The sequence below is a fragment of the Salmo trutta genome, chromosome 5, assembly GCF_901001165.1.
Source record: "Salmo trutta chromosome 5, fSalTru1.1, whole genome shotgun sequence".
Taxonomy (NCBI): domain Eukaryota; kingdom Metazoa; phylum Chordata; class Actinopteri; order Salmoniformes; family Salmonidae; genus Salmo; species Salmo trutta.
In genome coordinates, this window is record NC_042961.1 from 8,537,499 (window position 1) to 8,561,074 (window position 23,576).

Here is a 23,576-nt window from a genome sequence, read left to right on the forward strand (position 1 = left end):
TCTACACTGGCTGCCATATTGGGGACTGATTGCTCTCAGTTTTGTGTCAGCACTGAACCACTGACACACTAGTGAAATAGAGGGTTGGGAAAATATATAACTTGGGACAAGGGAGAGACTGTTGTCCAGGCTGTATTGGTTTAAAGTGGATGGGAGAAGGTGAGGGTATAACTCCTAGAGAGGTAGAGCCAGAGTGTACATTCACTTGGTTGTGAAATGAAAGGGAAAGGGAGAGCGAGTTAGCTGGTTTGGAGTGGAAAGGGAGAAGAGTGTTAGGAAGTTGGAACGGGACAGAGAGAGAGTTGGCCAGGGTTCTGTGTTAGTTGGGAGAGTCCCTTCACTGACGTCCCCCTCTCTGGTCTCAGACGTAAAGAATGTTAGGCAGGCCAGGCAGGGCTGTGGAATGCTGCCAGCACTGAGTAAATCAACATAGCATGTTCACTGGGCAATCTGCTGTCGCACGTCAGGGAAAGCAACCAATCCAGCCTGTCATCAGTGGCAGATCGCTTCCAGTGTGAGGCAGGCAGTAACTCACACACAACACACATTCTGTGTAAACGCACACAAATACACTATATATACAAAAGTATGTGGACACCCCTTCAAATTAGTGGGATTGGCTATTTCAGCCAGACCCGTTACTGACAGGTGTATAAAATCGCACATAAAAATCGTCTGTCCTCGGTTGCAACACTCACTACTGAGTTCCAAACTGTCTCTGGAAGCAACGTCAGCACAAGAACTGTTCGTCGGGAGCTTCATCAAATGGGTTTCAATGGCCGAGCAGCTGCTCACAAGCCTAAGATCAGCATGCGCAATGCCAAGAGTCGGCTGGAGTGGTGTAAAGCTCGCCTCCATTTGACTCTGGAGCAGTGAAAACACGTTCTTTGGAGTGATGAATCACACTTCACCATCTGGCAGTCCGACGGATGAATCTGGGTTTGGCGGATGCCAGGAGAGAGAACGCTACCTGCCCCAATGCATAGTGCCAACTGTAAAGTTTGGTGGAGGAGGAATAATGGTCTGGGGCTGTTTTTCATGGTTTGGGCCCCTTAGTTCCAGTGCAGGGAAATCTTAACTCTACGGCATACAATGACATTCTAGAATTACATTCTGTTCCTTCCAACTTTGTGTAAACAGTTTGGGGAAGGCCCTTTCCTGTTTCAGCATGCACAAAGTGAGGTCCATACAGAAATGGTTTGTCGAGATCAGTGTGGAAGAACTGACCTCAACCCCATTGAACACCTTTGGGATGAATTGGAACGCCGACTATGAGCCAGGCCTAATCGACCAACATCAGTGCCCGACCTCACTAATGCTCTTGTAGCTGAATGGAAGCAAGTCCCTGCAGCAATGTTCCAACATCTAGTGGAAAGCCTTCCCAAAATAGTGAGTCTGTTATAGCAGCAAAGGGGGGACCACTTCTATATTAATGCCCATTTTGGAATGAGACGTTCAACGAGCAGGTGTCCACATACTTTTGGCCAGGTAGTGTATGTAGACACATGCTCATGTACGTACACACACACACTCTCTCTCTCTCTCTCTCTTTCATCCTCTCTCCCTTTTTAGCTCTGTCTTTCAGACACTCACCCTCTCTCTACCCCCCACTCTGTAAGTTATCTTTTCCCTGTAGCTGTGTAAGGCAAACTGGTAGTGTCTCCTTTGTTACTGACCCAATCAACCTTCTAGACTTTTTAATTACTGCTGAGCCAGAGAGAGAGAGGGAGAGAGAGAGAGAGGTGGGGGAGAGAGAGAGAGAGGTGGGGGGGAGAGAGGGAGAGAGGTGGGGGAGAGAGAGAGAGAGGTGGGGGAGAGAGAGAGAGAGAGGTGGGGGAGAGAGAGAGAGAGTTGTGGGGGAGAGAGAGAGGTGGGGGAGAGAGAGAGAGAGGTGGGGGAGAGAGAGAGAGAGAGGTGGGGAGAGAGAGAGAGAGGTGGGGGAGAGAGAGAGAGAGGTGGGGGGAGAGAGAGAGAGGTGGGGGAGAGAGAGAGGTGGGGGGGAGAGAGAGAGGTGGGGGGAGAGAGAGAGGTGGGGGGGAGAGAGAGAGAGAGAGGTGGGGGAGAGCGTAGTCCTGCCACTGCATTATTAACAAGATGCTGCTGTACGACTATATATAGTGTACATGTGGGTCTGTAAGAGGTCTCCTCTGACACTAAGCTTTGCCTCCTTAGATGTTGATGATGAAATCTCTTTGCAACATAAAAGTACCGTTAACTTTTCAAACTAGTAAAACCCCTGAAACAGATGTGTACAGAGAAAAATACTTATTTAAGGTGATTATGATGTTATGATTTTTAACATTAGGTGATTCATTGGTTCGCATTTACAGTGAAATGTAAAAAGTCATTTGGCTAATTTAGCCGAACTCCAGTAGAACAGTGCGGACTTGGTCGCTCTCTTTTGTGGAGGAAAAGTGCAAAGGGGGGATATCACAGTGTTTACACCTTCAGTGCAGAAGTTGTACTTTTCACACAGTACTTTACAGTGAAATGCTGCATCAATGATGCTGTGTCAATGATGGTGCTCTCTCTCTTTCTCTCTCTCTCTCTCTCTCTTCCCCTCTCTCTCTATCTCTTCCCCTCTCTCCCCCCCTCTCTCTCTCTCCCTCCCCCCTCTTCCTCTCTCCCTCCCTCTTTCTCTCTCCTCCCCCTCTCTCTCTTTTTCTCTCTCTCCCTCCCTCCCTCTTTCTCTCGCTCTCTTTCTCTCTCTCTCTCATTTTCTTTCTCTCTCTGTCTCTCTATCTCTCTCTGATGTGCTGGCCTTTGGCCAGGTAACAGTTTGCCTAGCATGTTGCATCCCACCCACTTCTGCAAGTCAGTAATGTGAGCCGGCTGCATTTTCCTCTCCTTCCCCCTCTAGGCAAGTGTCAGTGCTGCTGCTGTGTGTGTGTGTGTGTGTGTGTGTGTGTGTGTGTGTGTGTGTGTGTGTGTGTGTGTGTGTGTGTGTGTGTGTGTGTGTGTGTGTGTGTGTGTGTGTGTGTGTGTGGTGTGTGTGTGTGTGTGTGTGTGTGTGTGTGTGTGTGTGTGTGTGTGTGTGTGTGTGTGTGTGTGTGTGTGTGTGTGTGTGTGTGTGTGTGTGTGCGTGAGAGAGAGAGAGAGAGATTGTGTGTGTGTGTGAGAGATAGAGTGTGTGTGTGTGTGTGTGCGTGCGTGCGTGTGCGTGTGAGAGAGAGAGATTGTGTGTGAGAGAGAGTGTGTGTGTGTGTGTCTATACGTATATACATGCCTGTTTGTGTGTGTGATGGGAGCTTCAGGGGGCAGTGCAATGGATCACTAGCGAATAAAAACAGGAGGCATCAATAACAGAACCACACAACATAGGTGAGGAGGAGTTGTATCTCTCCCTCTCCCCCTCTCCCTCTCTCCCTGCATCCTGTCATCTGTGGAGTGAGTTGGAGCTGATAGCAGGTACAGCTGGAGGCAGTAACCCATTATTACTGAGCGATCTCTCTGATTGGCTGAGCCGACGAGACCGGGAGACAGCTTCTGAATAATAGACGAGCATTGTGCCGACACTGGACAGGAAATAGAGAGAGAACGAGAGAGAGAGAGAGCGCGAGAGAGAGAGAGACAGAGAGATCAACAACAGAGTGAAAGATAAAAGTAAGGGCAGAGGAAAGAGAGATGAAAGAAGGGAGGAATAAGTGAAAGCGTTGCTACTGGTCTAGTGTTGTTTTGACATCAGAGCTCTCTCTCTCCCTGTGCTATGAGGAAAATTAGATGAGACACACTGAGACTTTGCTTGACTCTGGGTAAGTCTGAGAGCAGTGTGTGTGCGCCTGCGTGTGTGAATACTCTGTCTTGAGTTATAAATATTAGGCATTTTAGGTATGCGAACAAAATAAAGTTTTATAGTATGTGAAATTTTACAAATTGAGTATGCTTCAAATGACAGATGTCAGACTCATTCCAGCTTTTCATTTAGTAGAATTCTCTGCACACTATTGAGGAAAATGATCGTCTTTCGAGACCCACGTGTGTCTGACAACCAACCGCTTATAATCAGCTGAGGGGATGCACTGGACCAAAATGAATGAATGGAGCGTGAGGGTACTGTATCTGTGTTGAGCTGTCTGCTTGAAGAAGGTATTTGTATGTATGCGTGGTTCGGTGACGTCTGTGGTTGCAAGTGTGCATGTGAGATTGTGTGTGTGTGTGTGTGTGTGTGTGTGTGTGTGTGTATGTGTGTGTGTGTGTGTGTGTGTGTGTGTGTGTGTGTGTGTGTGTGTGTGTGTGTGTGTGTGTGTGTGTGTGTGTGTGTGTTGTGTGTGTGTGTGTGTGTGTGTGTGTGTGTGTGTGTGTGTGTGTGTGTGTGTGTGTGTGTGTGTGTGTGTGTGTGTGTGTGTGTGTGTGTGTGTGTGTGTGTGGTGTGTGTGTGTGTGTGTGTGTGTGTGTGTGGTGTGTGTGTGTGTGTGTGTGTGTGTGTGTGTGGTGTGTGTGTGTGTGTGTGTGTGTGTGTGTGTGTGTGTGTGTGTGTGTGTGTGTGTGTGTGTGTGGTGTGTGTGTGTGTGTGTGTGTGTGTGTGGTGTGTGTGTGTGTGTGTGTGTGTGTGTGTGTGTGTGGTGTGTGTGTGTGTGTGTGTGTGTGTGTGTGTGTGTGTGTGTGTGTGTGTGTGTGTGTGTGTTGTGTGTGGTGTGTGTGGTGTGTGTGTGTGTGTGTGTGTGTGTGTGTGTGTGTGGTGTGTGTGTGTGTGTGTGTGTGTGTGTGTGTGGTGTGTGTGTGTGTGTGTGTGTGTGTGTGTGTGTGTGTGTGTGTGTGTGGTGTGTGTGTGTGTGTGTGTGTGTGTGTGTGTGTGTGTGTGTGTGTGTGTGTGTGTGTGTGTGTGTGGTGTGTGTGTGTGTGTGTGTGTGTGTGTGTGTGTGTGTGTGTGTGTGTGTGTGTGTGTGTGTGTGTGTGTGTGTGTGTGTGTGTGTGTGTTGTGTGTGTGTGTGTGTGTGTGTGTGTGTGTGTGTGTGTGTGTGTGTGTGTGTGTGTGTGTGTGTGTGTGTGTGTGTGTGTGTGTGTGTGTGTGTGTGTGTGTGTGTGTGTGTGTGTGTGTGTGTGTGTGTGTGTGGTGTGTGTGTGTGTGTGGTGTGTGTGTGTGTGTGTGTGTGTGTGTGTGTGTGTGTGTGTGTGTGTGTGTGTGTGTGTGTGTGTGTGTGTGTGTGTGTGTGTGTGTGTGTGTGTGTGTGTGTGTGTGTGTGTGTGTGTGTGTGTGTGTGTGTGTGTGTGTCAGACAACCCCAGTCTGATATCAGTAGGGTCCCCTGCTATTGCTCATGATAAAAGGAGTGTTTTGGATCTGAGAGCATAAATAGAATTAGACTGACTAGAAGGGGCATTCCTGATGGATTCATTCATTGGAAACTTTGGAATTAGAATTTCTTCTCTCCACGTTTTAAAACGGATCAATGTGTGTTTCCACTATTTAAATGTAACAGTGTAATATCTTAAAGCACTACAAAATGAGTGTGATTCATTATATAAGATTATGAGAAATGTAGTACATTTTCTGTTCTAGTGGATGGATATATACAGTACCAGTCAAAAGTTTGGACACACCTACTCATTCCAGGGTTTTTCTTTATTTTTACTATTTTCTACATTGTATAATAATAGTGAAGTCATCTAAACCATGAAATAACACACATGGAATCATGTAGTAACCAAACATTTTTTAATATAAAATATATTTTCATTTGTTTGAGATTCTTCAAAGTAGCCACCCTTTGCCTTGATGACGGCTTTGCACACTCTTCACATTCTCTCAACCAGCTTTATGAGGTAGTCACCTGGAATGCATTTCAATTACCATGTGTGCCTTCAGTTGTGTTGTGACATGGCAGGGTTGGTATACAGAAGATAGCCCTATTTGGTAATAGACCAAGTCCATATTACGGCAAGAACAGCTCAAATAAGCAGAAAGAAACGACAGTCCATCATTACTTTAAGACATGAAGGTTCGTCAATCCGGAAAATTTCAAGAACTTTGGAAGTTTCTTCAAGTGCAGTCACACAAACCATCAAGCGCTATGATGAAACTGGCTCTCATGAAGACCGCCACAGAAAGACCCAGAGTTACCTCTGTGCTGCGGAGGATATGTTCATTAGAGTTACCAGCCTCAGAAATTGCAGCCCAAATAAATGCTTCGCAGAGTTCAAGTAACAGACACGTCTCAACATCAACTGTTCAGCGGAGACTGAGTGAATCTGGTCTTCATGGTCAAATTGCTGCAACGAAACCACTACTAAAGGACACCAATAAGAAGAAGAGACTTGCTTGGGCCAAGAAACACGAGCAATGGACATTAGACCGGTGGAAATCTGTCCTTTGATCTGATGAGTCCAAATTTGAGATTTTTGGTTCCAACTGCCGTGTCTTTGTGAGACGCAGAGTAGGTTAATGGATGATCTCCACATGGGTGGTTCCCAATGTGAAGCATGGAGGAGGAGGCGTGATGGTGTGGGGGTACTTTGTTGGTGACACTGTCTATGATTTATTTAGAATTCAAGGCAAACTTAACCAGCATGGCTACCACAGCATTATGCAGCGATACACCAACCCATCTGGTTTGCGCTTAGTGGGACTATCATTTGTTTTTCAACAGGACAATGATCCAACACACCTCCAGGCTGCGTAAGGGCTGTTTGACCAAGAATGAGAGTGATGAGGTGCTACATCAGATAATCTGGCCTTCACAATCACCCGACCTCAACCCAATTAAGATGGTTTGGGATGAGTTGGACAGCACAGTGAAGGAAAAGAGGCCAACAAGTGCTCAGCATATGTTGGAACTCCTTCAAGACGTTTGGAAAAGCATTCCAGGTGAAGCTGGTTGAGTGAATGCCAAGATTGTGCAAAGCTGTCATCAAGGCAAAGGGTGGCTACTTTCAAGAATCTAAAATATGTTTTGATTTGTTTAACACTTTTTTGGTTAATACATGATTCCATATGTGTTATTTCATAGTTGTGATGTCTTCACTATTATTCTACAATATAGAAAATAGTAAAATAAAGAAAAACCCTTGAATGAGTAGGTGTGTCTAAACTTTTCACTGGTACTGTATGTGTGAGAGCATGACTAGAGCCTAGCAGCACTGCTCAGGACAGACAGAGACATCAGCTGACAAGGGCTTGACCTGCTTGGGCAACAGTTTGACACACGCATGCACACACACACACTTGGGCCACAGTTTGACTCACTGACCTGAGCTCTGCATCAGAGAGACTGTCTGCCCGTCCAGTAAGATTGTGTAGTACTGAGAGGACAGTGGCTGCACAACTAGTAAAATTGTGTACTGGGAGGACAGTAAGCTTATGTACTGGTAGGACAGTAAGGTTGTGTACTGGGAGGACAGTGGGTGATTCACTAAGACAGACAGGGTGCAGTTCCCAGTGAACACTGTTGATCTGTTGAGCTGCACTGTGTCTGTTTCCTGTATATCTAATGTGCTCAAACCACTGGAACTTCCAGTATCCTCAGAGCTAGTGTGTGTGTGTGTGTGTGTGTGTGTGTGTGTGTGTGTGTGTGTGTGTGTGTGTGTGTGTGTGTGTCCCGTTTCCTCTTCTGTAAGAAGCCTAGGACACTGATTTAAAGGCCCAATGCAGATGTTTTTATGTCAGTATAAAGTCCTTTCTGGGTAACAAAGAAGTACCTTACTGTGATTGTTTCTAATCAAAATAGTAAAGAAATATATATACAAAATTGGCTTCTTTTCAAAGAGAAATTTCTCAAGTAAGAATTTTGCAAGGACGGTTTAGGATTGGTCTGAGTGGGAGGGGCAAACTCTCTTTCTTATTGTTTTCAACAGTTTACCGCCTGGTACCCACCAAAACAGGCAACAATTTCAGGACGGTCTTTTCATCATTTGTACAATTTAACAGTATTATTCCAACCTCATAGTGTGGAAATACACTCAGTGGCTAGTTTATTAGGTACACCACGAAAACGGATCGCTCCTACAGACAGTGAATCACGTGGCCGTGGCTTGCTATATAAGGCAGGCAGACAGGCATCCAGGCATTCGGGTACTGTTCGATTGGATGTTAGAATGGGCAAAACAAGTGACCTAAGCGACTTTGAGTGTGGTCTGATCATTGGTGTCAGGCACGCCGGATCCAGTATCTCAGAACCCCCCCTTGGACTTTTCACGCACGAGAGTGTCTAGGGATTACCGAGAATGGTGCGACAAACAAAAAACATCCAGTCAGCGTCAGTCCTGTGGGCGAAAACGTTGATGAGAGGTCGAAGGAGAATAGCAAGAATTGTGCGAGCTAACAGGCGGGCCGCAAACAGACAACGGTGTCCACACCTATCAGCTAAAAACAAGAAGAAGCGGCTCCAATGAAAACGCGATCACCAACACTGGACAACTGAGGAGTGGAAAAACATTGCCTGGTCCAATGAATCCTGGTTGCTGTTGTCCAGATTTGGACACATCCTGTCTGGTACAGGCTGGTGGTGTACTGGTGTCCGGATTTGGACACATCCTGTCTGGTACAGGCTGGTGGTGTATGGATTTGGACACATCCTGTCTGGTACAGGGTGGTGGTGTATGGATTTGGACACATCCTGTCTGGTACAGGCTGGTGGTGTATGGATTTGGACACATCCTGTCTGGTACAGGCTGGTGGTGTATGGATTTGGACACATCCTGTCTGGTACAGGCTGGTGGTGTATGGATTTGGACACATCCTGTCTGGTACAGGCTGATGGTGTATGGATTTGGACACATCCTGTCTGGTACAGGCTGGTGGTGTATGGATTTGGACACATCCTGTCTGGTACAGGCTGATGGTGTACTGGTGTGGGGAATGTTTTTCTGGCACAGGTTAGGTCCCTTGATACCAATTGAGCAATGAATGGTACTTAATGGGTGTACCTAATAAACTGGTATTGTATAAATAAAACACAGGAACATTTTATTTTGGACTAGCCTCAGGAAATTGTAAATCCTATCCATGTAATGTGTTCTAACCACTGAAACCTCCAGTTGTTGTGCTCAGTATGTTGGTTTTTGTATGTGTATGTTTTATTTTGTGTTGTTTGAAAAAAAATACTATTTCAAAAAGAATCCTTACAGTATAAGTGTGTGTGATTGAGAAAGCGTGCGTGCGTGAGCACTCTACACTAGGCTGCATTGTAATCTGGAAACTAGTGTGATTTATCCTGTCTCTGTGCCCTCTCAAGAGCATTGAAGTCAACCACAATAAATTGTGCGGGCGGGAGTTCTTTTTATTTTTCTACATAGTGCATCATCCACCATGACTCTCCACCTCTCTGCATCTCTTTTTGGGGTCAGGTATTCACAGCAAAATGCATATTATGATCTGGAGATGTGTAGTCTACTGACCCTGTGGGGTGGAAGGAAAGGGTCTTTGCGAGGGATTGGCATGAGCCTAGGTTTTTTGCTTAAGCGGGCCTAATTTTGTTTTTGTTTTGTGTGTGTTTTCTTTGAGCCTCGATTATTTGTGGGTTTGGTGCTGTGGGCACATACACAGGGAGACAAGACACATAAATTGCAGACTGCACCTTTAACTTGACTGTTGCTGCTGCATTTTGTGTTTTGTTCGTGATTAACCCCTCCCTCCCCAGTAAAATGTGTAATTTGAACCCTACAGAAACCAACACCTGCAGGAGATGTCAGAGTGACTCAGGTAGTTAACCTCCCTCCCTCCATCCCTCGCTCCCTCCATCCTTCTCTGGCTCCAGCATTTGACCGTTTGTCGTTACGCTCACCCCTCCATCACCACCTCTCCATCTGAATGTTCCGTATGCCCACGAAGGCCAAATCAAACTCGCACTGTGAGAAAACCTGAACAGTTGCGTTTCAGTAAACAAATAAAAAACTGACCGTTTATAAAATAATGTGATTATTTACCCTGAGCCGGTTTTTCCCCAGCAGTGCGCTTTTGATTGAATCTGCCTCAGAGTCTTGGAGAGAGATTATAAACCCATTGGATGTGCTTCTGGTTGGGCAGAGGCTAGCAGAGTGGAGTGGAGGGGGGGTCATTGGCTGGGAAGGATATCATTGGCTGCTAAATGGGTTCCATTACAGTTTTGCAGAAGCATGACTTTGAATGCATCCCAAATGGCACCCTATTCCCTATATTTAGGGAATGATCTAGGGAATAGGGTGCCATTTGGGATGTACCCTTTTGATTTCAGGAGGATTTGAAATCCTCGCTCCATATTTTGCATACATTATTCTGCCCACATAACACAGCATACTGTCTGGAGCTTGTATAGATAGACCTTATGATTTTATAGAAATATATATTTCTTGTCTCGTGTCACACATTGTATGTGTATAGGCGTCCAATGTGCGATTTTCATGTTCTGAGAACGTGTACTGTCTCATGTGTATACAGTGTGTACTACCTCGATCTGTAGTGTGTGTGAGCTGGTCTGCATGTGTTTCTGTATCAGAGTAATGTGGGCTGCACAGTCAAACAGTAATTTAGGCTAGTCTGTGACGTCACTGCTTACCACATTCATCCAAACTGTACGTTCAGTGGAAATGTGTGGTCTGGTCTTTTAAACTTGCTGTTTATTATGTAGAAGTGCTGCGATATTGCAGTGTCAACAACAGAGAAAGATACGCTACTTGTGGACACCTGCTCGTTGAACATCTCATTCCAAAATCATGGGCATTAATATGGAAGTGGTCCCCCCTTTGCTGCTATAACAGACTCACTATTTTGGGAAGGCTTTCCACTAGATGTTGGAACATTGCGGCGGGGACTTGCTTCCATTCAGCCACAAGAGCATTAGTGAGGTTGGGCACTGATGTTGGGCGATTAGGCCTGGCTTGCAGTCTGTGTTCCAATTCATCCCAAAGGTGTTCAATGGGATTGAGGTCAGGGCTCTGTTCAGGCCAGTCAAGTTCTTCCACACCGATCTCAACAAACCATTTCTGTATGGACCTCACTTTGTGTACAGGGGCGTTGTCATGTTGAAACAGGAAAGGACCTTCCCCAAACTGCTGCCACAAACTTGGAAGCACAGAATCATCTAGAATGTAATTGTATGCTGTAGTGTTAAGATTTCCCATCACTGGGGCCTAGCCCGAACCATGAAAAACAGCCCCAGACCATTATTCCTTCTCCACCAAACTTTACAGCTGGGGCTATGCATTGGGGTAGGTAGCGTTCTTCTCGGCATCCGCCAAACACAGATTAGTCCGTCGTACTGCCAGATGGTGAAGTGTGATTCATCCCTCCAGAGAACGCGTTTTCGCTGCTCCAAAGTCCAATGGAGGCGAGCTTTACACCACTCCAGCCGACTCTTGGCATTGCGCATGATGATTTTAGGCTTGTGTGCAGCTACTCGGCCATGGAAACCTATTTCATGAAGCGAAGCTCCCGACGAACAGTTCTTGTGCTGACGTTGCTTCCAGAGACAGTTTGGACTCAGTACTCAGTAGTGAGTGTTGCAAACAAGGACATACAATTGTTATGTTCTATGCACTTCACCAGTTGGCGGCCCCGTTCTGTGAGCTTGTGAGGCCTACTACTTCGTGGCTGAGCCGTTGTTGCTCCTAGACATTTCCACTTCACAATAACAGCACTTACAGTTGACCAGGACTGCTCTAACAGGGCAGAAATTTTACTAACTGACTTATGGGAAAGGTGGCATCCTATGACGGTGCCATGTTGGGGCCATTCTACTGCCAATGTTTGTCTATGGAGATTGCATGGCTGTGTGCACTTGTCACCAACGGTGTGGCTGAAATAGCAGAATCCACTAATTTGAAGGGGTGTCCACATACTTTTGTCATGACTGTACCTTTCAGTGTGGAAGAGGAGATTCCCTGGAGACAGTCTCACCTCCACTAGCTAAAACATCTGAGTCATCCAGCCTGTGTGAACTGCAGGAAGTGTAACCCAGGAAACAGGCTGCTGTGCCCCCATTAACTAATGACAGAGGGCAAGTCCTCATGTACAAGGAAACTCCCAATGCTAATTACTGTAGAGCTGAGAGAGAGAGAATTAGAGGAGAGACTAGCAGATTACTTAATCCCTGCTATTACACTATTGCTGCTACTACTACTACCACTATTGCTGCCTCTACAACTACTGCTGCTACTACTACTGCTGCTGCTACTACTACTACTACTACTGCTACTACTACTACTGCTACTACTACTACTACTGCTACTACTGCTACTGCTACTACTACTACTACTGCTACTGCTACTACTACTACTACTGCTACTGCTACTGCTGCTGCTACTGCTGCTACTGCTACTGCTGCTACTGCTACTGCTACTACTGCTGCTACTGCTACTGCTACTGCTGCTACTGCTACTGCTACTGCTACTGCTACTACTGCTACTGCTACTACTGCTACTGCTACTGCTACTGCTACTGCTGCTACTGCTACTGCTGCTACTGCTACTGCTACTGCTACTACTGCTACTGCTACTGCTACTACTGCTGCTGCTGCTACATTTTACATTTTAGTCATTTAGCAGACACTCTTATCCAGAGCGACTTACAGTAGTGAATGCATACATTTCAAACATATATATTTTTTTGTACTACTGCTACTCCTGCTACTCCTGCTACTACCGCTACTCCTGCTACTCCTGCTACTACCGCTACTCCTGCTACTACCGCTACTCCTGCTACTCCTGCTACTACCGCTACTACTCCTGCTACTACTACTGCTGCTGCCTCTACTTCTACCGCTACTACAACTACCGCTACTACAACTACCGCTACTACAACTACCGCTACTACAACTACCGCTACTGCTGCTGCTACTGCTACTGCTACTACTGCTGCTGCTACTGCCACTACTGCTTCTACTACTGCCACTACTGCTGCTATACTACTGCCACTACTGCTGCTATACTACTGCCACCACTGCTGCATTTTACATTTTTACATTTTAGTCATTTAGCAGACACTCTTATCCAGAGCGACTTACAGTAGTGAATGCATACATTTCAAACATATATATTTTTTTGTACTGGCCCCCTGTGGGAATCGAACCCACAACCCTGGCGTTGCACACACCATGCTGGCGTTACAAACACCATGCTCTACCAACTGAGCCACAGGGAAGACTACTACACTACTACAACTACTACTGCTACTACTACTACTGCTGCTACTACTACCACTATTACAACTACTACTGCTGCTACTAGTACTACTACTACCACTACTACAACTACTACTAATACTATACTACTGCTGCTGCTACTACTACCGCTACTGCTGCTACTACTACCGCTACTGCTGCTACTACTACCACTACTACTACCACTACTACTACCACTACTGCTGCTACTACTACCACTACTGCTGCTACGACTACCACTACTGCTGTTACTACTACTACTACCACTTCTACTACTACCACTACTGCTGTTACTACTACTACTACTACCACTACTGCTGCTACTACTACTGCTGCTGTTGCAACTACTACTGCTGCTGCAACTACTACTGCTGCTACTACTACTACTACTACTACTATGACTTATGCTACTATTACTATTGCTGCTGCTGCTACTACTACTGCTGCTGCGACGACTACTGCTTCTGCTACTACTACTGCTGCTACTACTACTACTACTGCTACTACTATGACTTATGCTACTACTACTACTGCTGCTGCGACTACTACTGCTGCTGCTACTACTACTACTACTACTGCTGCTACTACTACTACTACTACCCTACTACAACTACTGCTGCTACTACTACTACTACTGCTACTACTGCTACTACTACTACTGCTGCTGCTACTACTATACTGCTGCTACTACTACTACTACTACTACTACTACTATGACTTCTGCTACTACTACTACTACTACTACTACTACTACTACTACTACTACTACTAGTCATTTTGAACTCACCTGTTCCGATCACCCATAGCCATATGTCTGCAGGCATTATCTCAGGCAAAAGGCAGATATTCTTAGAAGGGGAGCCATGCACAGGAGGGTTTACAGAGAGGGCTTAGAAGTCTACTTAATCTGCTTACTGCTCACTGATTCACTGGCTGGGAGAGAGCAGCTACAGTACTACGGCAGACTGGGACTGAGAAGGGTAAAGTTGGCCCTAGACGCTGATCTTTGAGTCATTTTGCATTTCCCCCACTAATGGTAAAGGTAGGATCAGGGGACGGGATGCTGATTCTGGATCTGTACCTTGTGGAAAAATCACCCCGGAAGAGACTGGGGCAAGTGGAGAGGGGTTCTGGGATGGACAGGGGATAGCCTGGTGGAACCAGTCTGTTTTCTGTTGGTACAGTCACTTTCTAGACTAACCACAATGGAAGTAAGTCACTGACATGTTCATGTATCTAATACAATCAACTAATCAATCCAGCTTTGTTATTGAAGAGAGGTGCAGTGGTACAATATATATCTGAGGCTTTCAACTTCTTCCTTTCACCCCCCTCTCTCTCACCCTCTCTTTCTCTCTCTCTCCATCACTCCCTCTTTCTCTCTCTTTCCCTCTTTCTCCATCTCTCTCCCCTCTCTCTCACGCTCTCTTTCTCTCTTTCTCTCTCTATGGACTATACTCTGTATGAGCTGAGCCTTGTGTTGTTCGTGCGGGGGTATGTCCCAATTTCAAATGGCACCCTATATAGTGCACTTTGTTTGACCAGAGCACCATGGGAGGCTCTGGTCATAATGGGGAAAGGGTCCATTTGGGACACAGCCTGGGTGTAAATAGCTAGTCTTGCAACAGGCTGGGTGTGCGGAGGGAGGACGGAGGTGGTGATTTAGTGGGGAGATAAGCTCTCTGTAATGGCAGGGTGGAATAATTCCCCGTCAAATAGGAGGGCTGAGTCTCTCCTCCCTCAAGCTCAAAAATTCTGTCTGCTTAGAGATTGGCTTGGTGTATCTCACTCTGCTCTGTTCTGTTCTCCTCCTTTCTCTTCTCTCCCCTTCTCTCACCTCCTTCTCTCTCCTCTCCCCTATTCGTTGCTCAGTTAAGGCTTTGCTGTTCAATCTCAAACTCCTTTTGAGCTTATTTTCTGTGTTAAGAGGTTAGACCTCGATAACTCTTCTAATGTGCATCATACACATGTCATAAGGATGTTTGCCTGTCTGGTGTAGCAGACAGTTACCTGTCTCATAAGGATGTTTGCCTGCCTGGTGCAGCAGACAGTTACCTGTCTCATAAGGATGTTTGCCTGCCTGGTGCAGCAGACAGTTACCTGTCTCAAAATGATGTTTGCCTGCCTGGTGCAGCAGACAGTTACCTGTCTCATAAGGATGTTTGCCTGCCTGATGCAGCAGACAGTTACCTGTCTCATAAGGATGTTTGCCTGTCTGGTGCAGCAGACAGTTACCTGTCTCAAAATGATGTTTGCCTGTCTGGTGCAGCAGACTGTAACCTGCACCGGAAATGACTGAAGATGCTGAGCAGTCTGATTAGTCACTGGGGTCCAGTGGAGGGGAGGAGAGGAGGAGGGGTTAGAGGTGGAGGTGAGGAAAGGAGGGGAGAGGACGGCGTACTCACTCCATATCCCTCTCTCTCTCTCTGTATCTCTTTCTCCCTCTGTCTCTCTCACGATCTCGCTCTCTCTGTGTTTCACCCATCCTCTTCAGAAAGCCAGGGATGTCTCTTCTAAAGGGATCAGAGCCGATGTACTGCACTGTGATTCATTCAGTCAATGAGATCTATACTGGCTGACAGGAAGCAACAGACAGGCTCGCTTTACTGTGTTAGGGTTCCTCCATGTGGCAGGAGGCAGAACTGCAATCCAACTTGAAGAGGGAGAAGCAACACTCAAATGTATTGGGCAGAACAAAACAGGAACATCGTTGATGAATCAATTGAGATATTTTGTATCATGTTTTTCACTTTCAAAGAGTCCAAAGTAGTCAGGAAAACAATATCATAGGTTTGGTAATAGAGACTGACTTACTTCAAACTGACATACTGGAGACATACTAGAGACTGTCATAGCAGACCGACAGACTGGAGTATAGACCGACCTGTGTGTGTGTGTGTGTCCTACAGCGTTCTCAGACTGACAAGAGTGTGTGTGTTTCTTTCCTGTAGCCCTGCTGTCATCGTGGTGCGAGGAGCTGGGTCGCCTCCTGCTGTTGCGTCACCAGAAGAGCAGACAGAATGAGCCTCCGCAGGGCAAAGTCCCCATGCAGCCCAACATGAACACCATGAAACCCCCCGGAGGACTCTCACACAGGTCAGTGTGTGTCTGTCAGAGTGACTGATGTACAGTGTCTTTGCCAGCTTGTGGGTTGCCTACTTTACTGTCCCATGTTTTCTGTTTGACACATAGAGATACATTGTCATATTCAGAACTACAGGCGTGAACACATTTCATGTAAACACACGTTCTCTCATTGGTTCTCTGGTTTAAACTGGATCGATCATGTTAACTTAAACAATGTTGAGCTAAAACGATTTGATACGCAGCTAGATGCATGGGCTCCGATATGATACAGGAACGCTAGGTTTTAGTTTGAAACGATTCGGTACGATTCAGTTTGATAGGGGGAACAAATTTGATGCACTAACATTTGTTGCATGAACACATTCATTTTCCATTTTAAATTCATATCTGCTGCTGATGGGAGCTCAAGAGTTGGGCCTCTCTGAGCTGGGCCTCTCTGAGCTGGGCCTCTCTGAACTGGGCCTCTCTGAGCTGGGCCTCTCTGAGCTGGGCTTCTCTGAGCTGGACCTGTCTGAGATGACTTCTCTAAGCTGACGTGTGTGTGTGTGTGTGTGTGTGTGTGTGTGTGTGTGTGTGTGTGTGTGTGTGTGTGTGTGTGTGTGTGTGTGTGTGTGTGTGTGTCAAATAGCCCTTACACAGCCTCGAGATGTGTTGGGTCATTGTCCTGTTGAAAAATGAATGTTAGTCCCACTAAGCTCAAACCAGATGGGATGGTGTATCACTGCAGAATGCTGTGGTAGTCATGCTGGTTAAGTTTGCCTTGAATTCTAAATAAATCACAGACCATGTCACCAGCAAAGCCCCCCCACACATCACACCTCCTCAATGCTTCACATTGGGAACCACACATGCGGAGATCATCCATTCACCTACTCGTCGTCTCACAAAGACACGTCGGTTGGAAACAAAAATCTCAAATTTGGACAGATTTCTACCGGTCTAATGTCCATTGCTCATGTTTCTTGGCCCAAGAAAGTCTCTTCTTATTATTGTTGTCCCTTAGTAGTGGTTTATTTGCAGCAATTGGACCATGAAGACTGAGGCTGGTAACTCTAATGAACTTATCCTCTGCAGCAGAGGTAACTCTGGGTCTTCCTTTCTTGTGGCGGTCCTCATGAGAGCCAGTTTCATCATGGCGCTTGATGGTTTTTGCGACTGCACTTGAAGAAACTTTAAAAGTTCTTGACATTTTCCGCATGAACTGATCTTCATGTCTTAAAGTAATGATGGACTGTCGTTTGTCTTTGCTTATTTGAGCTGTTCTTGCCATAATATGGACTTGGCCTTTTACCAAATAAGGCTATATTCTGTATACCAACCCTACCTTGTCACAACACAACTGATTGTCTCAAACGCATTAAGAAGGAAAGAAATTCCACAAATTGACTTTTAACAACGCACACCTGTTAATTGAAATACATTCCAGGTGACAACCTCATGACGCTGGTTGAGAGAGTGTGCAATGCTGTCAAGGCAAAGGGTGGCTACTTTGAAGAATCTCAAATATAAAATCTGTTTTGATTTGTTTAACACGTTTTTGGTTACTACAATGTTCCATATGTGTTATTTAATAGTTTTGATGTCTTCACTATTATTCTACAATGTAGAAAATAGTAAAAATAAAGAAAAACCCTTGAATGAATAGGTGTCCAAACTTTTGACTGGTTCTGTATGTTGCATTTAACCTCCTCTCTAAGCTAGACTATCATCTTCTCTCCTCAAATAAATCAATAAATACATGTATGTTTTTCTCTTCATGAAAGTGAGCCAAGGCAAGCTTAGCAGAGTTATCTTGGAGGAGAGGGACACACACACACACAGAAAGAGGGAGTGGGCTGTTAAGTTAAGAAACATGGCTCCGATTCCAGACCTCTGTCTGATTGGCTGCCAGAATTGTGCTCTGTGCCTAGCATCTTGAGAAGTGTTCTACCAACTTGAAGAGACGTTGTACATCTGGTCCTTTCCAACACCAGAGCTGTGTGTGTGTGTGTGTGTGTGTGTGTGTGTGTGTGTGTGTGTGTGTCTGTGTCTGTGTGTGTCTGTGTGTGTCTGTGTGTGTGTGTGTGTGTGTGTGTCTGTGTGTGTCTGTGTGTGTGTGTGTCTGTGTGTCTGTGTCTGTGTGTGTGTGTGTGTGTGTCTGTGTGTGTGTGTGTGTGTGTGTGTGTGCCTTCGTGAGTGTGTGAAAACACATTCCTCTCCATAAACGTTACTTCCCTGTTACATCACGGTGTTTCTCCCTGTAGAGTTTAGTTTGTTGATTCATAATGTTCTAGTTAGTCATATTCTAGCCTTGGATTTGTTTGGAGTTTTAATGCCAAATATTCCAAATTACATATACGTGGCCAAATGTTTCTAAGAATTCTAAGAACATTTCACATTTCTGGGCGGATATGCAATCCTCTGTTGTGTTACATACATGGCCAAATGAAAGCCACGGCTGTCATGTTAGTGTATCTGCCCTGCGGTGATGACAGAGTCTGTCTGTCTGTCTGTCTGTCTGTCTGTCTGTCTGTCTGTCTGTCTGTCTGTCTGTCTGTCTGTCTGTCTGTCTGTCTGTCTGTCTGTCTGTCTGTCTGTCTGTCTGTCTCTGTCTGTCTCTGTCTGTCTGTCTGTCTGTCTGTCTGTCTGTCTGTCTGTCTGTCTGTCTGTCTGTCTGTCTGTCTGTCTGTCTGTCTGTTGGGTTAATATGTGTGTTTGTATTTGGACTGTAGTGATGGGTCATTTACCTACGACTCGGTTCCATGGCAGCAGAACAACAACCAGCCCCCAGGGTCATTGTCTGTGGTTACCACCGTGTGGGGTGTGACCAACACGTCACAGAGTCAGGTGAGACACAACACATACACAAACTTCAGTACACACTACTTGATGTTTAGACACACAACACACCTTTGTATTTCAGTCTAGTAATTGAGGTACCTGATGAAGATAGACCCTAAATCCCAAATCCCTCTAGGCACATTTATTCAGAATTCTGATGACGGTCAAAATATGGTTCGCTGTGTGTGTATCACCCAAAGCTAGGCCTATATCAAAGATCACAAGCCCCAGAAAGTGAGTCGACATCATAGAGTTACATATTCTATGGTTGCCATAACCCTGTTTGCTGTGGCTAACCAAAAAGCTTTATCAAGGATACCTTCTTCCCTCAGGTGTTGGCCAACAGCTCCAGCCATATGAACCCAGGAGGTAACCCCATGGGCCAGGGTATGTCTGGGGGTCCGGCAGGCCTCAACTCCCCCCAGTTCTCCGGCCAGCAGCAGCAGTTCCCGGCCAAGGGAGGCCAGGGCTACATGCAGCAGGGGATGTATGGCAGGCAGGGATACCCCAGTGGAGGGGGCTACAGCGGGAGGTAAGAAGCCATGCACAGACATGTGTGATGTTAACCTTCTGTTTATCGTTCTTCTCTGTGCTTTTCTTACCTTTTCACACATACAGTACACAGCTCTAATTCATGTTGTTTCCGTGATCTAGTTACCCAGGTGGTCCTAACACTCCCCCAGGGGGCATGGGGATGCCCCAACACTCCCGCCAGCCTGGTGACTTCACCCAACCAGCAGCTGCTGCTGCTGCCGCCGCTGTCGCTGCCGCCGCTGCTACAGCAACCGCCACGGCAACCGCTACCGTGGCAGCCATGCAGCAAGAGACCCAGAACAAAGAGATGAACCAGTATGGACAGGTACGGACACACACACACACACAGACACTGTTATCATAACAGGCACACACATACAGTACACACACCATTACCATAATACTAAAAGTTAGAAACAACTTCAGTTATTTACTTATAATATCCTGTTTTGGGCCTGCAGAAAATCAGGTATTACTACATACACACTAATAACACCTGCAGCTTCCTACCTAACTGTAACTCTTCATCCTGTCTTCCTCCTTCCAGATGTGTTCCTCTTTCCAGATGGGCCCAACTCAGGCCTACAACAACCAGTTCATGAACCAGCCCGGCCCCAGAGGGCCCCCTGGAGGCATGAACCCAGGCAGCATGGGCCAGGCCATGAACAACCCCAGCATGGGTGGGCCTCCCATGGGCATGAACCAAACTCGAGCCCCAGCCATGGGGCCTTTTGGGGCTCACGGCCAGAGGATGTCCCAGCAGGCCTACGGAGGACCTGGAGGCCCCAGGCAGGCCATGCCTATGCAGGGAATGAAGAGGCCTTATCCTGGAGAGGTAAGTTGGATGGTGTGTGTGTGGGGGGTGCTTTTCCTTTCAGATAATATGATTATAGTACATCCCTATCATGCCTTTCTCTAGTAGGTCAATTTCCTTTATTTTTCGTCTTAAAACCAATGCCTCCTCTCTTAAAACTGTTTTTTATTTTCATTAAGTTATTGATTCATTCCCCCCCCCCTCTCTCTCTCTCTTCCTTACAGCCAAACTACGGGGGTCAGCAGTATGGTCCTAATGGTCAGTTCCCTCCCCAGCAGAGTCAGTACCCCACCTCTAACCCCTCCAGGCCGATGCCCTCCCCCAACTACCCGGGCCAGAGGATGCCTGGGGGGCAGGGGCCAGGCCAGTACCACCCGCAAGGCATGCCCATGGGACAGTACTATAAGGTTAGAACTCCTTCACAGTAACACTCCCTATCTACCTGTAAGCTCTAGACCTCTCTCACAGTAACACTCCAGATCTACCTGTAAGCTCTAGACCTCTCTCACAGTAACACTCCAGATCTACCTGTAAGCTCTAGACCTCTCTCACAGTAACACTCCAGATCTACCTGTAGCTCTAGACCTCTCTCACAGTAACACTCCAGATCTACCTGTAAGCTCTAGACCTCTCTCACAGTAACACTCCAGATCTACCTGTAAGCTCTAGACCTCTCTCACAGTAACACTCCAGATCTACCTGTAAGCTCTAGACCTCTCTCACAGTAACACTCCAGATCTACCTGTAAGCTCTAGACCTCTCTCACAGTAACACTCCAGATCTACCTGTAAGCTCTAGACCTCTCTCACAGTAACACTCCAGATCTACCTGTAAGCTCTAGACCTCTCTCACAGTAAACACTCCAGATCTACCTGTAAGCTCTAGACCTCTCTCACAGTAACACTCCAGATCTACCTGTAAGCTCTAGACCTCTCTCACAGTAACACTCCAGATCTAGCTGTAAGCTCTAGACCTCTCTCACAGTAACACTCCAGATCTAGCTGTAAGCTCTAGACCTCTCTCACAGTAACACTCCAGATCTACCTGTAGCTCTAGACCTCTCTCACAGTAACACTCCAGATCTACCTGTAAGCTCTAGACCTCTCTCACAGTAACACTCCAGATCTACCTGTAAGCTCTAGACCTCTCTCACAGTAACACTCCAGATCTACCTGTAAGCTCTAGAGCTCTCTCACAGTAACACTCCAGATCTACCTGTAAGCTTTAGACCTCTCTCACAGTAACACTCCAGATCTACCTGTAAGCTCTAGACCTCTCTCACAGTAACACTCCAGATCTACCTGTAAGCTCTAGACCTCTCTCACAGTAACACTCCAGATCTACCTGTAAGCTCTAGACCTCTCTCACAGTAACACTCCAGATCTACCTGTAAGCTCTAGACCTCTCTCACAGTAACACTCCAGATCTAGCTGTAAGCTCTAGACCTCTCTCACAGTAACACTCCAGATCTACCTGTAAGCTCTAGACCTCTCTCACAGTAACACTCCAGATCTACCTGTAAGCTCTAGACCTCTCTCACAGTAACATTCCAGATCTACCTGTAAGCTCTAGACCTCTCTCACAGTAACACTCCAGATCTACCTGTAAGCTCTAGACCTCTCTCACAGTAACACTCCAGATCTACCTGTAAGCTCTAGACCTCTCTCACAGTAACACTCCAGATCTACCTGTAAGCTCTAGACCTCTCTCACAGTAACACTCCAGATCTACCTGTAGCTCTAGACCTCTCTCACAGTAACACTCCAGATCTAGCTGTAAGCTCTAGACCTCTCTCACAGTAACACTCCAGATCTACCTGTAAGCTCTAGACCTCTCTCACAGTAACACTCCAGATCTACCTTGTAAGCTCTAGACCTCTCTCCAGTAACACTCCAGATCTACCTGTAAGCTCTAGACCTCTCTCACAGTAAACTCACTCCAGATCATCCCTGTAAGCTCTAGACCTCTCTCACAGTAACACTCCAGATCTACCTGTAAGCGCTAGACCTCTCTCTCACAGTAACATCCAGATCTACCTGTAAGCTCTAGACCTCTCTCACAGTAACACTCCAGATCTACCTGTAAGCTCTAGACCTCCTCACAGTAACACTCCAGATCTACCTGTAAGCTCTAGACCTCTCTCACAAGTAAGCACCGTCCAGATCTACCTGTAAGCTCTAGACCTCTCTCACAGTAACACTCCAGATCTACCTGTAGCTCTAGACCTCTCTCACAGTAACACTCCAGATCTAGCTGTAAGCTCTAGACCCTCTCACAGTAACACTCCAGATCTACCTGTAAGCTCTAGACCTCTCTCACAGTAACACTCCAATCTACCTGTAAGCTCTAGACCTCTCTCACAGTAACACTCCAGATCTACCTGTAAGCTCTAGACCTCTCTCACAGTAACACTCCAGATCTACCTGTAAGCTCTAGACCTCTCTCACAGTAACACTCCAGATCTACCTGTAAGCTCTAGACCTCTCTCACAGTAACACTCCAGATCTACCTGTAAGCTCTAGACCTCTCTCACAGTAACACTCCATCACCTGTAAGCTCTAGACCTCTCTCACAGTACAGCTCCAGATCTACCTGTAAGCTCTAGACCTCTCTCACAGTAACACTCCAGATCTACCTGTAAGCTCTAGACCTCTCTCACAGTAACACTCCAGATCTACCTGTAAGCTCTAGACCTCTCTCACAGTAACACTCCAGATCTACCTGTAAGCTCTAGACCTCTCTCACAGTAACACATCCAGATCTACCTGTAAGCTCTAGACCTCTCTCACAGTAACACTCCAGATCTAGCTGTAAGCTCTAGACCTCTCTCACAGTAACACTCCAGATCTACCTGTAAGCTCTAGACCTCTCTCACAGTAACACTCCAGATCTACCTGTAAGCTCTAGACCTCTCTCACAGTAACACTCCAGATCTACCTGTAAGCTCTAGACCTCTCTCACAGTAACACTCCAGATCTACCTGTAAGCTCTAGACCTCTCTCACAGTAACACTCCAGATCTACCTGTAAGCTCTAGACCTCTCTCACAGTAACACTCCAGATCTACCTGTAAGCTCTAGACCTCTCTCACAGTAACACTCCAGATCTACCTGTAAGCTCTAGACCTCTCTCACAGTAACACTCCAGATCTAGCTGTAAGCTCTAGACCTCTCTCACAGTAACACTCCAGATCTACCTGTAAGCTCTAGACCTCTCTCACAGTAACACTCCAGATCTACCTGTAAGCTCTAGA

The 23,576-nt window shown here is 46.3% G+C and overlaps 1 protein-coding gene across 10 annotated transcripts in view; it reads left to right on the forward strand.

The window, feature by feature from the left end:
• The window catches only part of LOC115193601 (zinc finger MIZ domain-containing protein 1), a 217,052-nt gene that overhangs the window by 175,084 nt on the left and 18,392 nt on the right, over window positions 1-23,576 (forward strand). For 6 of the 10 annotated variants that reach the window (XM_029752404.1, XM_029752405.1, XM_029752403.1 and 3 more), the window contains 6 exons: window positions 16,021-16,165; window positions 18,868-18,982; window positions 19,309-19,508; window positions 19,631-19,835; window positions 20,058-20,345; window positions 20,549-20,731. In XM_029752404.1, coding sequence (XP_029608264.1) covers window positions 16,021-16,165; window positions 18,868-18,982; window positions 19,309-19,508; window positions 19,631-19,835; window positions 20,058-20,345; window positions 20,549-20,731 — 1,136 coding nt within the window. Of the gene's footprint in view, window positions 1-3,200; window positions 3,753-3,925; window positions 4,051-9,611; window positions 9,637-16,020; window positions 16,166-18,867; window positions 18,983-19,308; window positions 19,509-19,630; window positions 19,836-20,057; window positions 20,346-20,548; window positions 20,732-23,576 lie in introns of those variants that run through there. The other 4 variants (XM_029752409.1, XM_029752410.1, XM_029752411.1 and 1 more) reach the window with 4 other exon arrangements.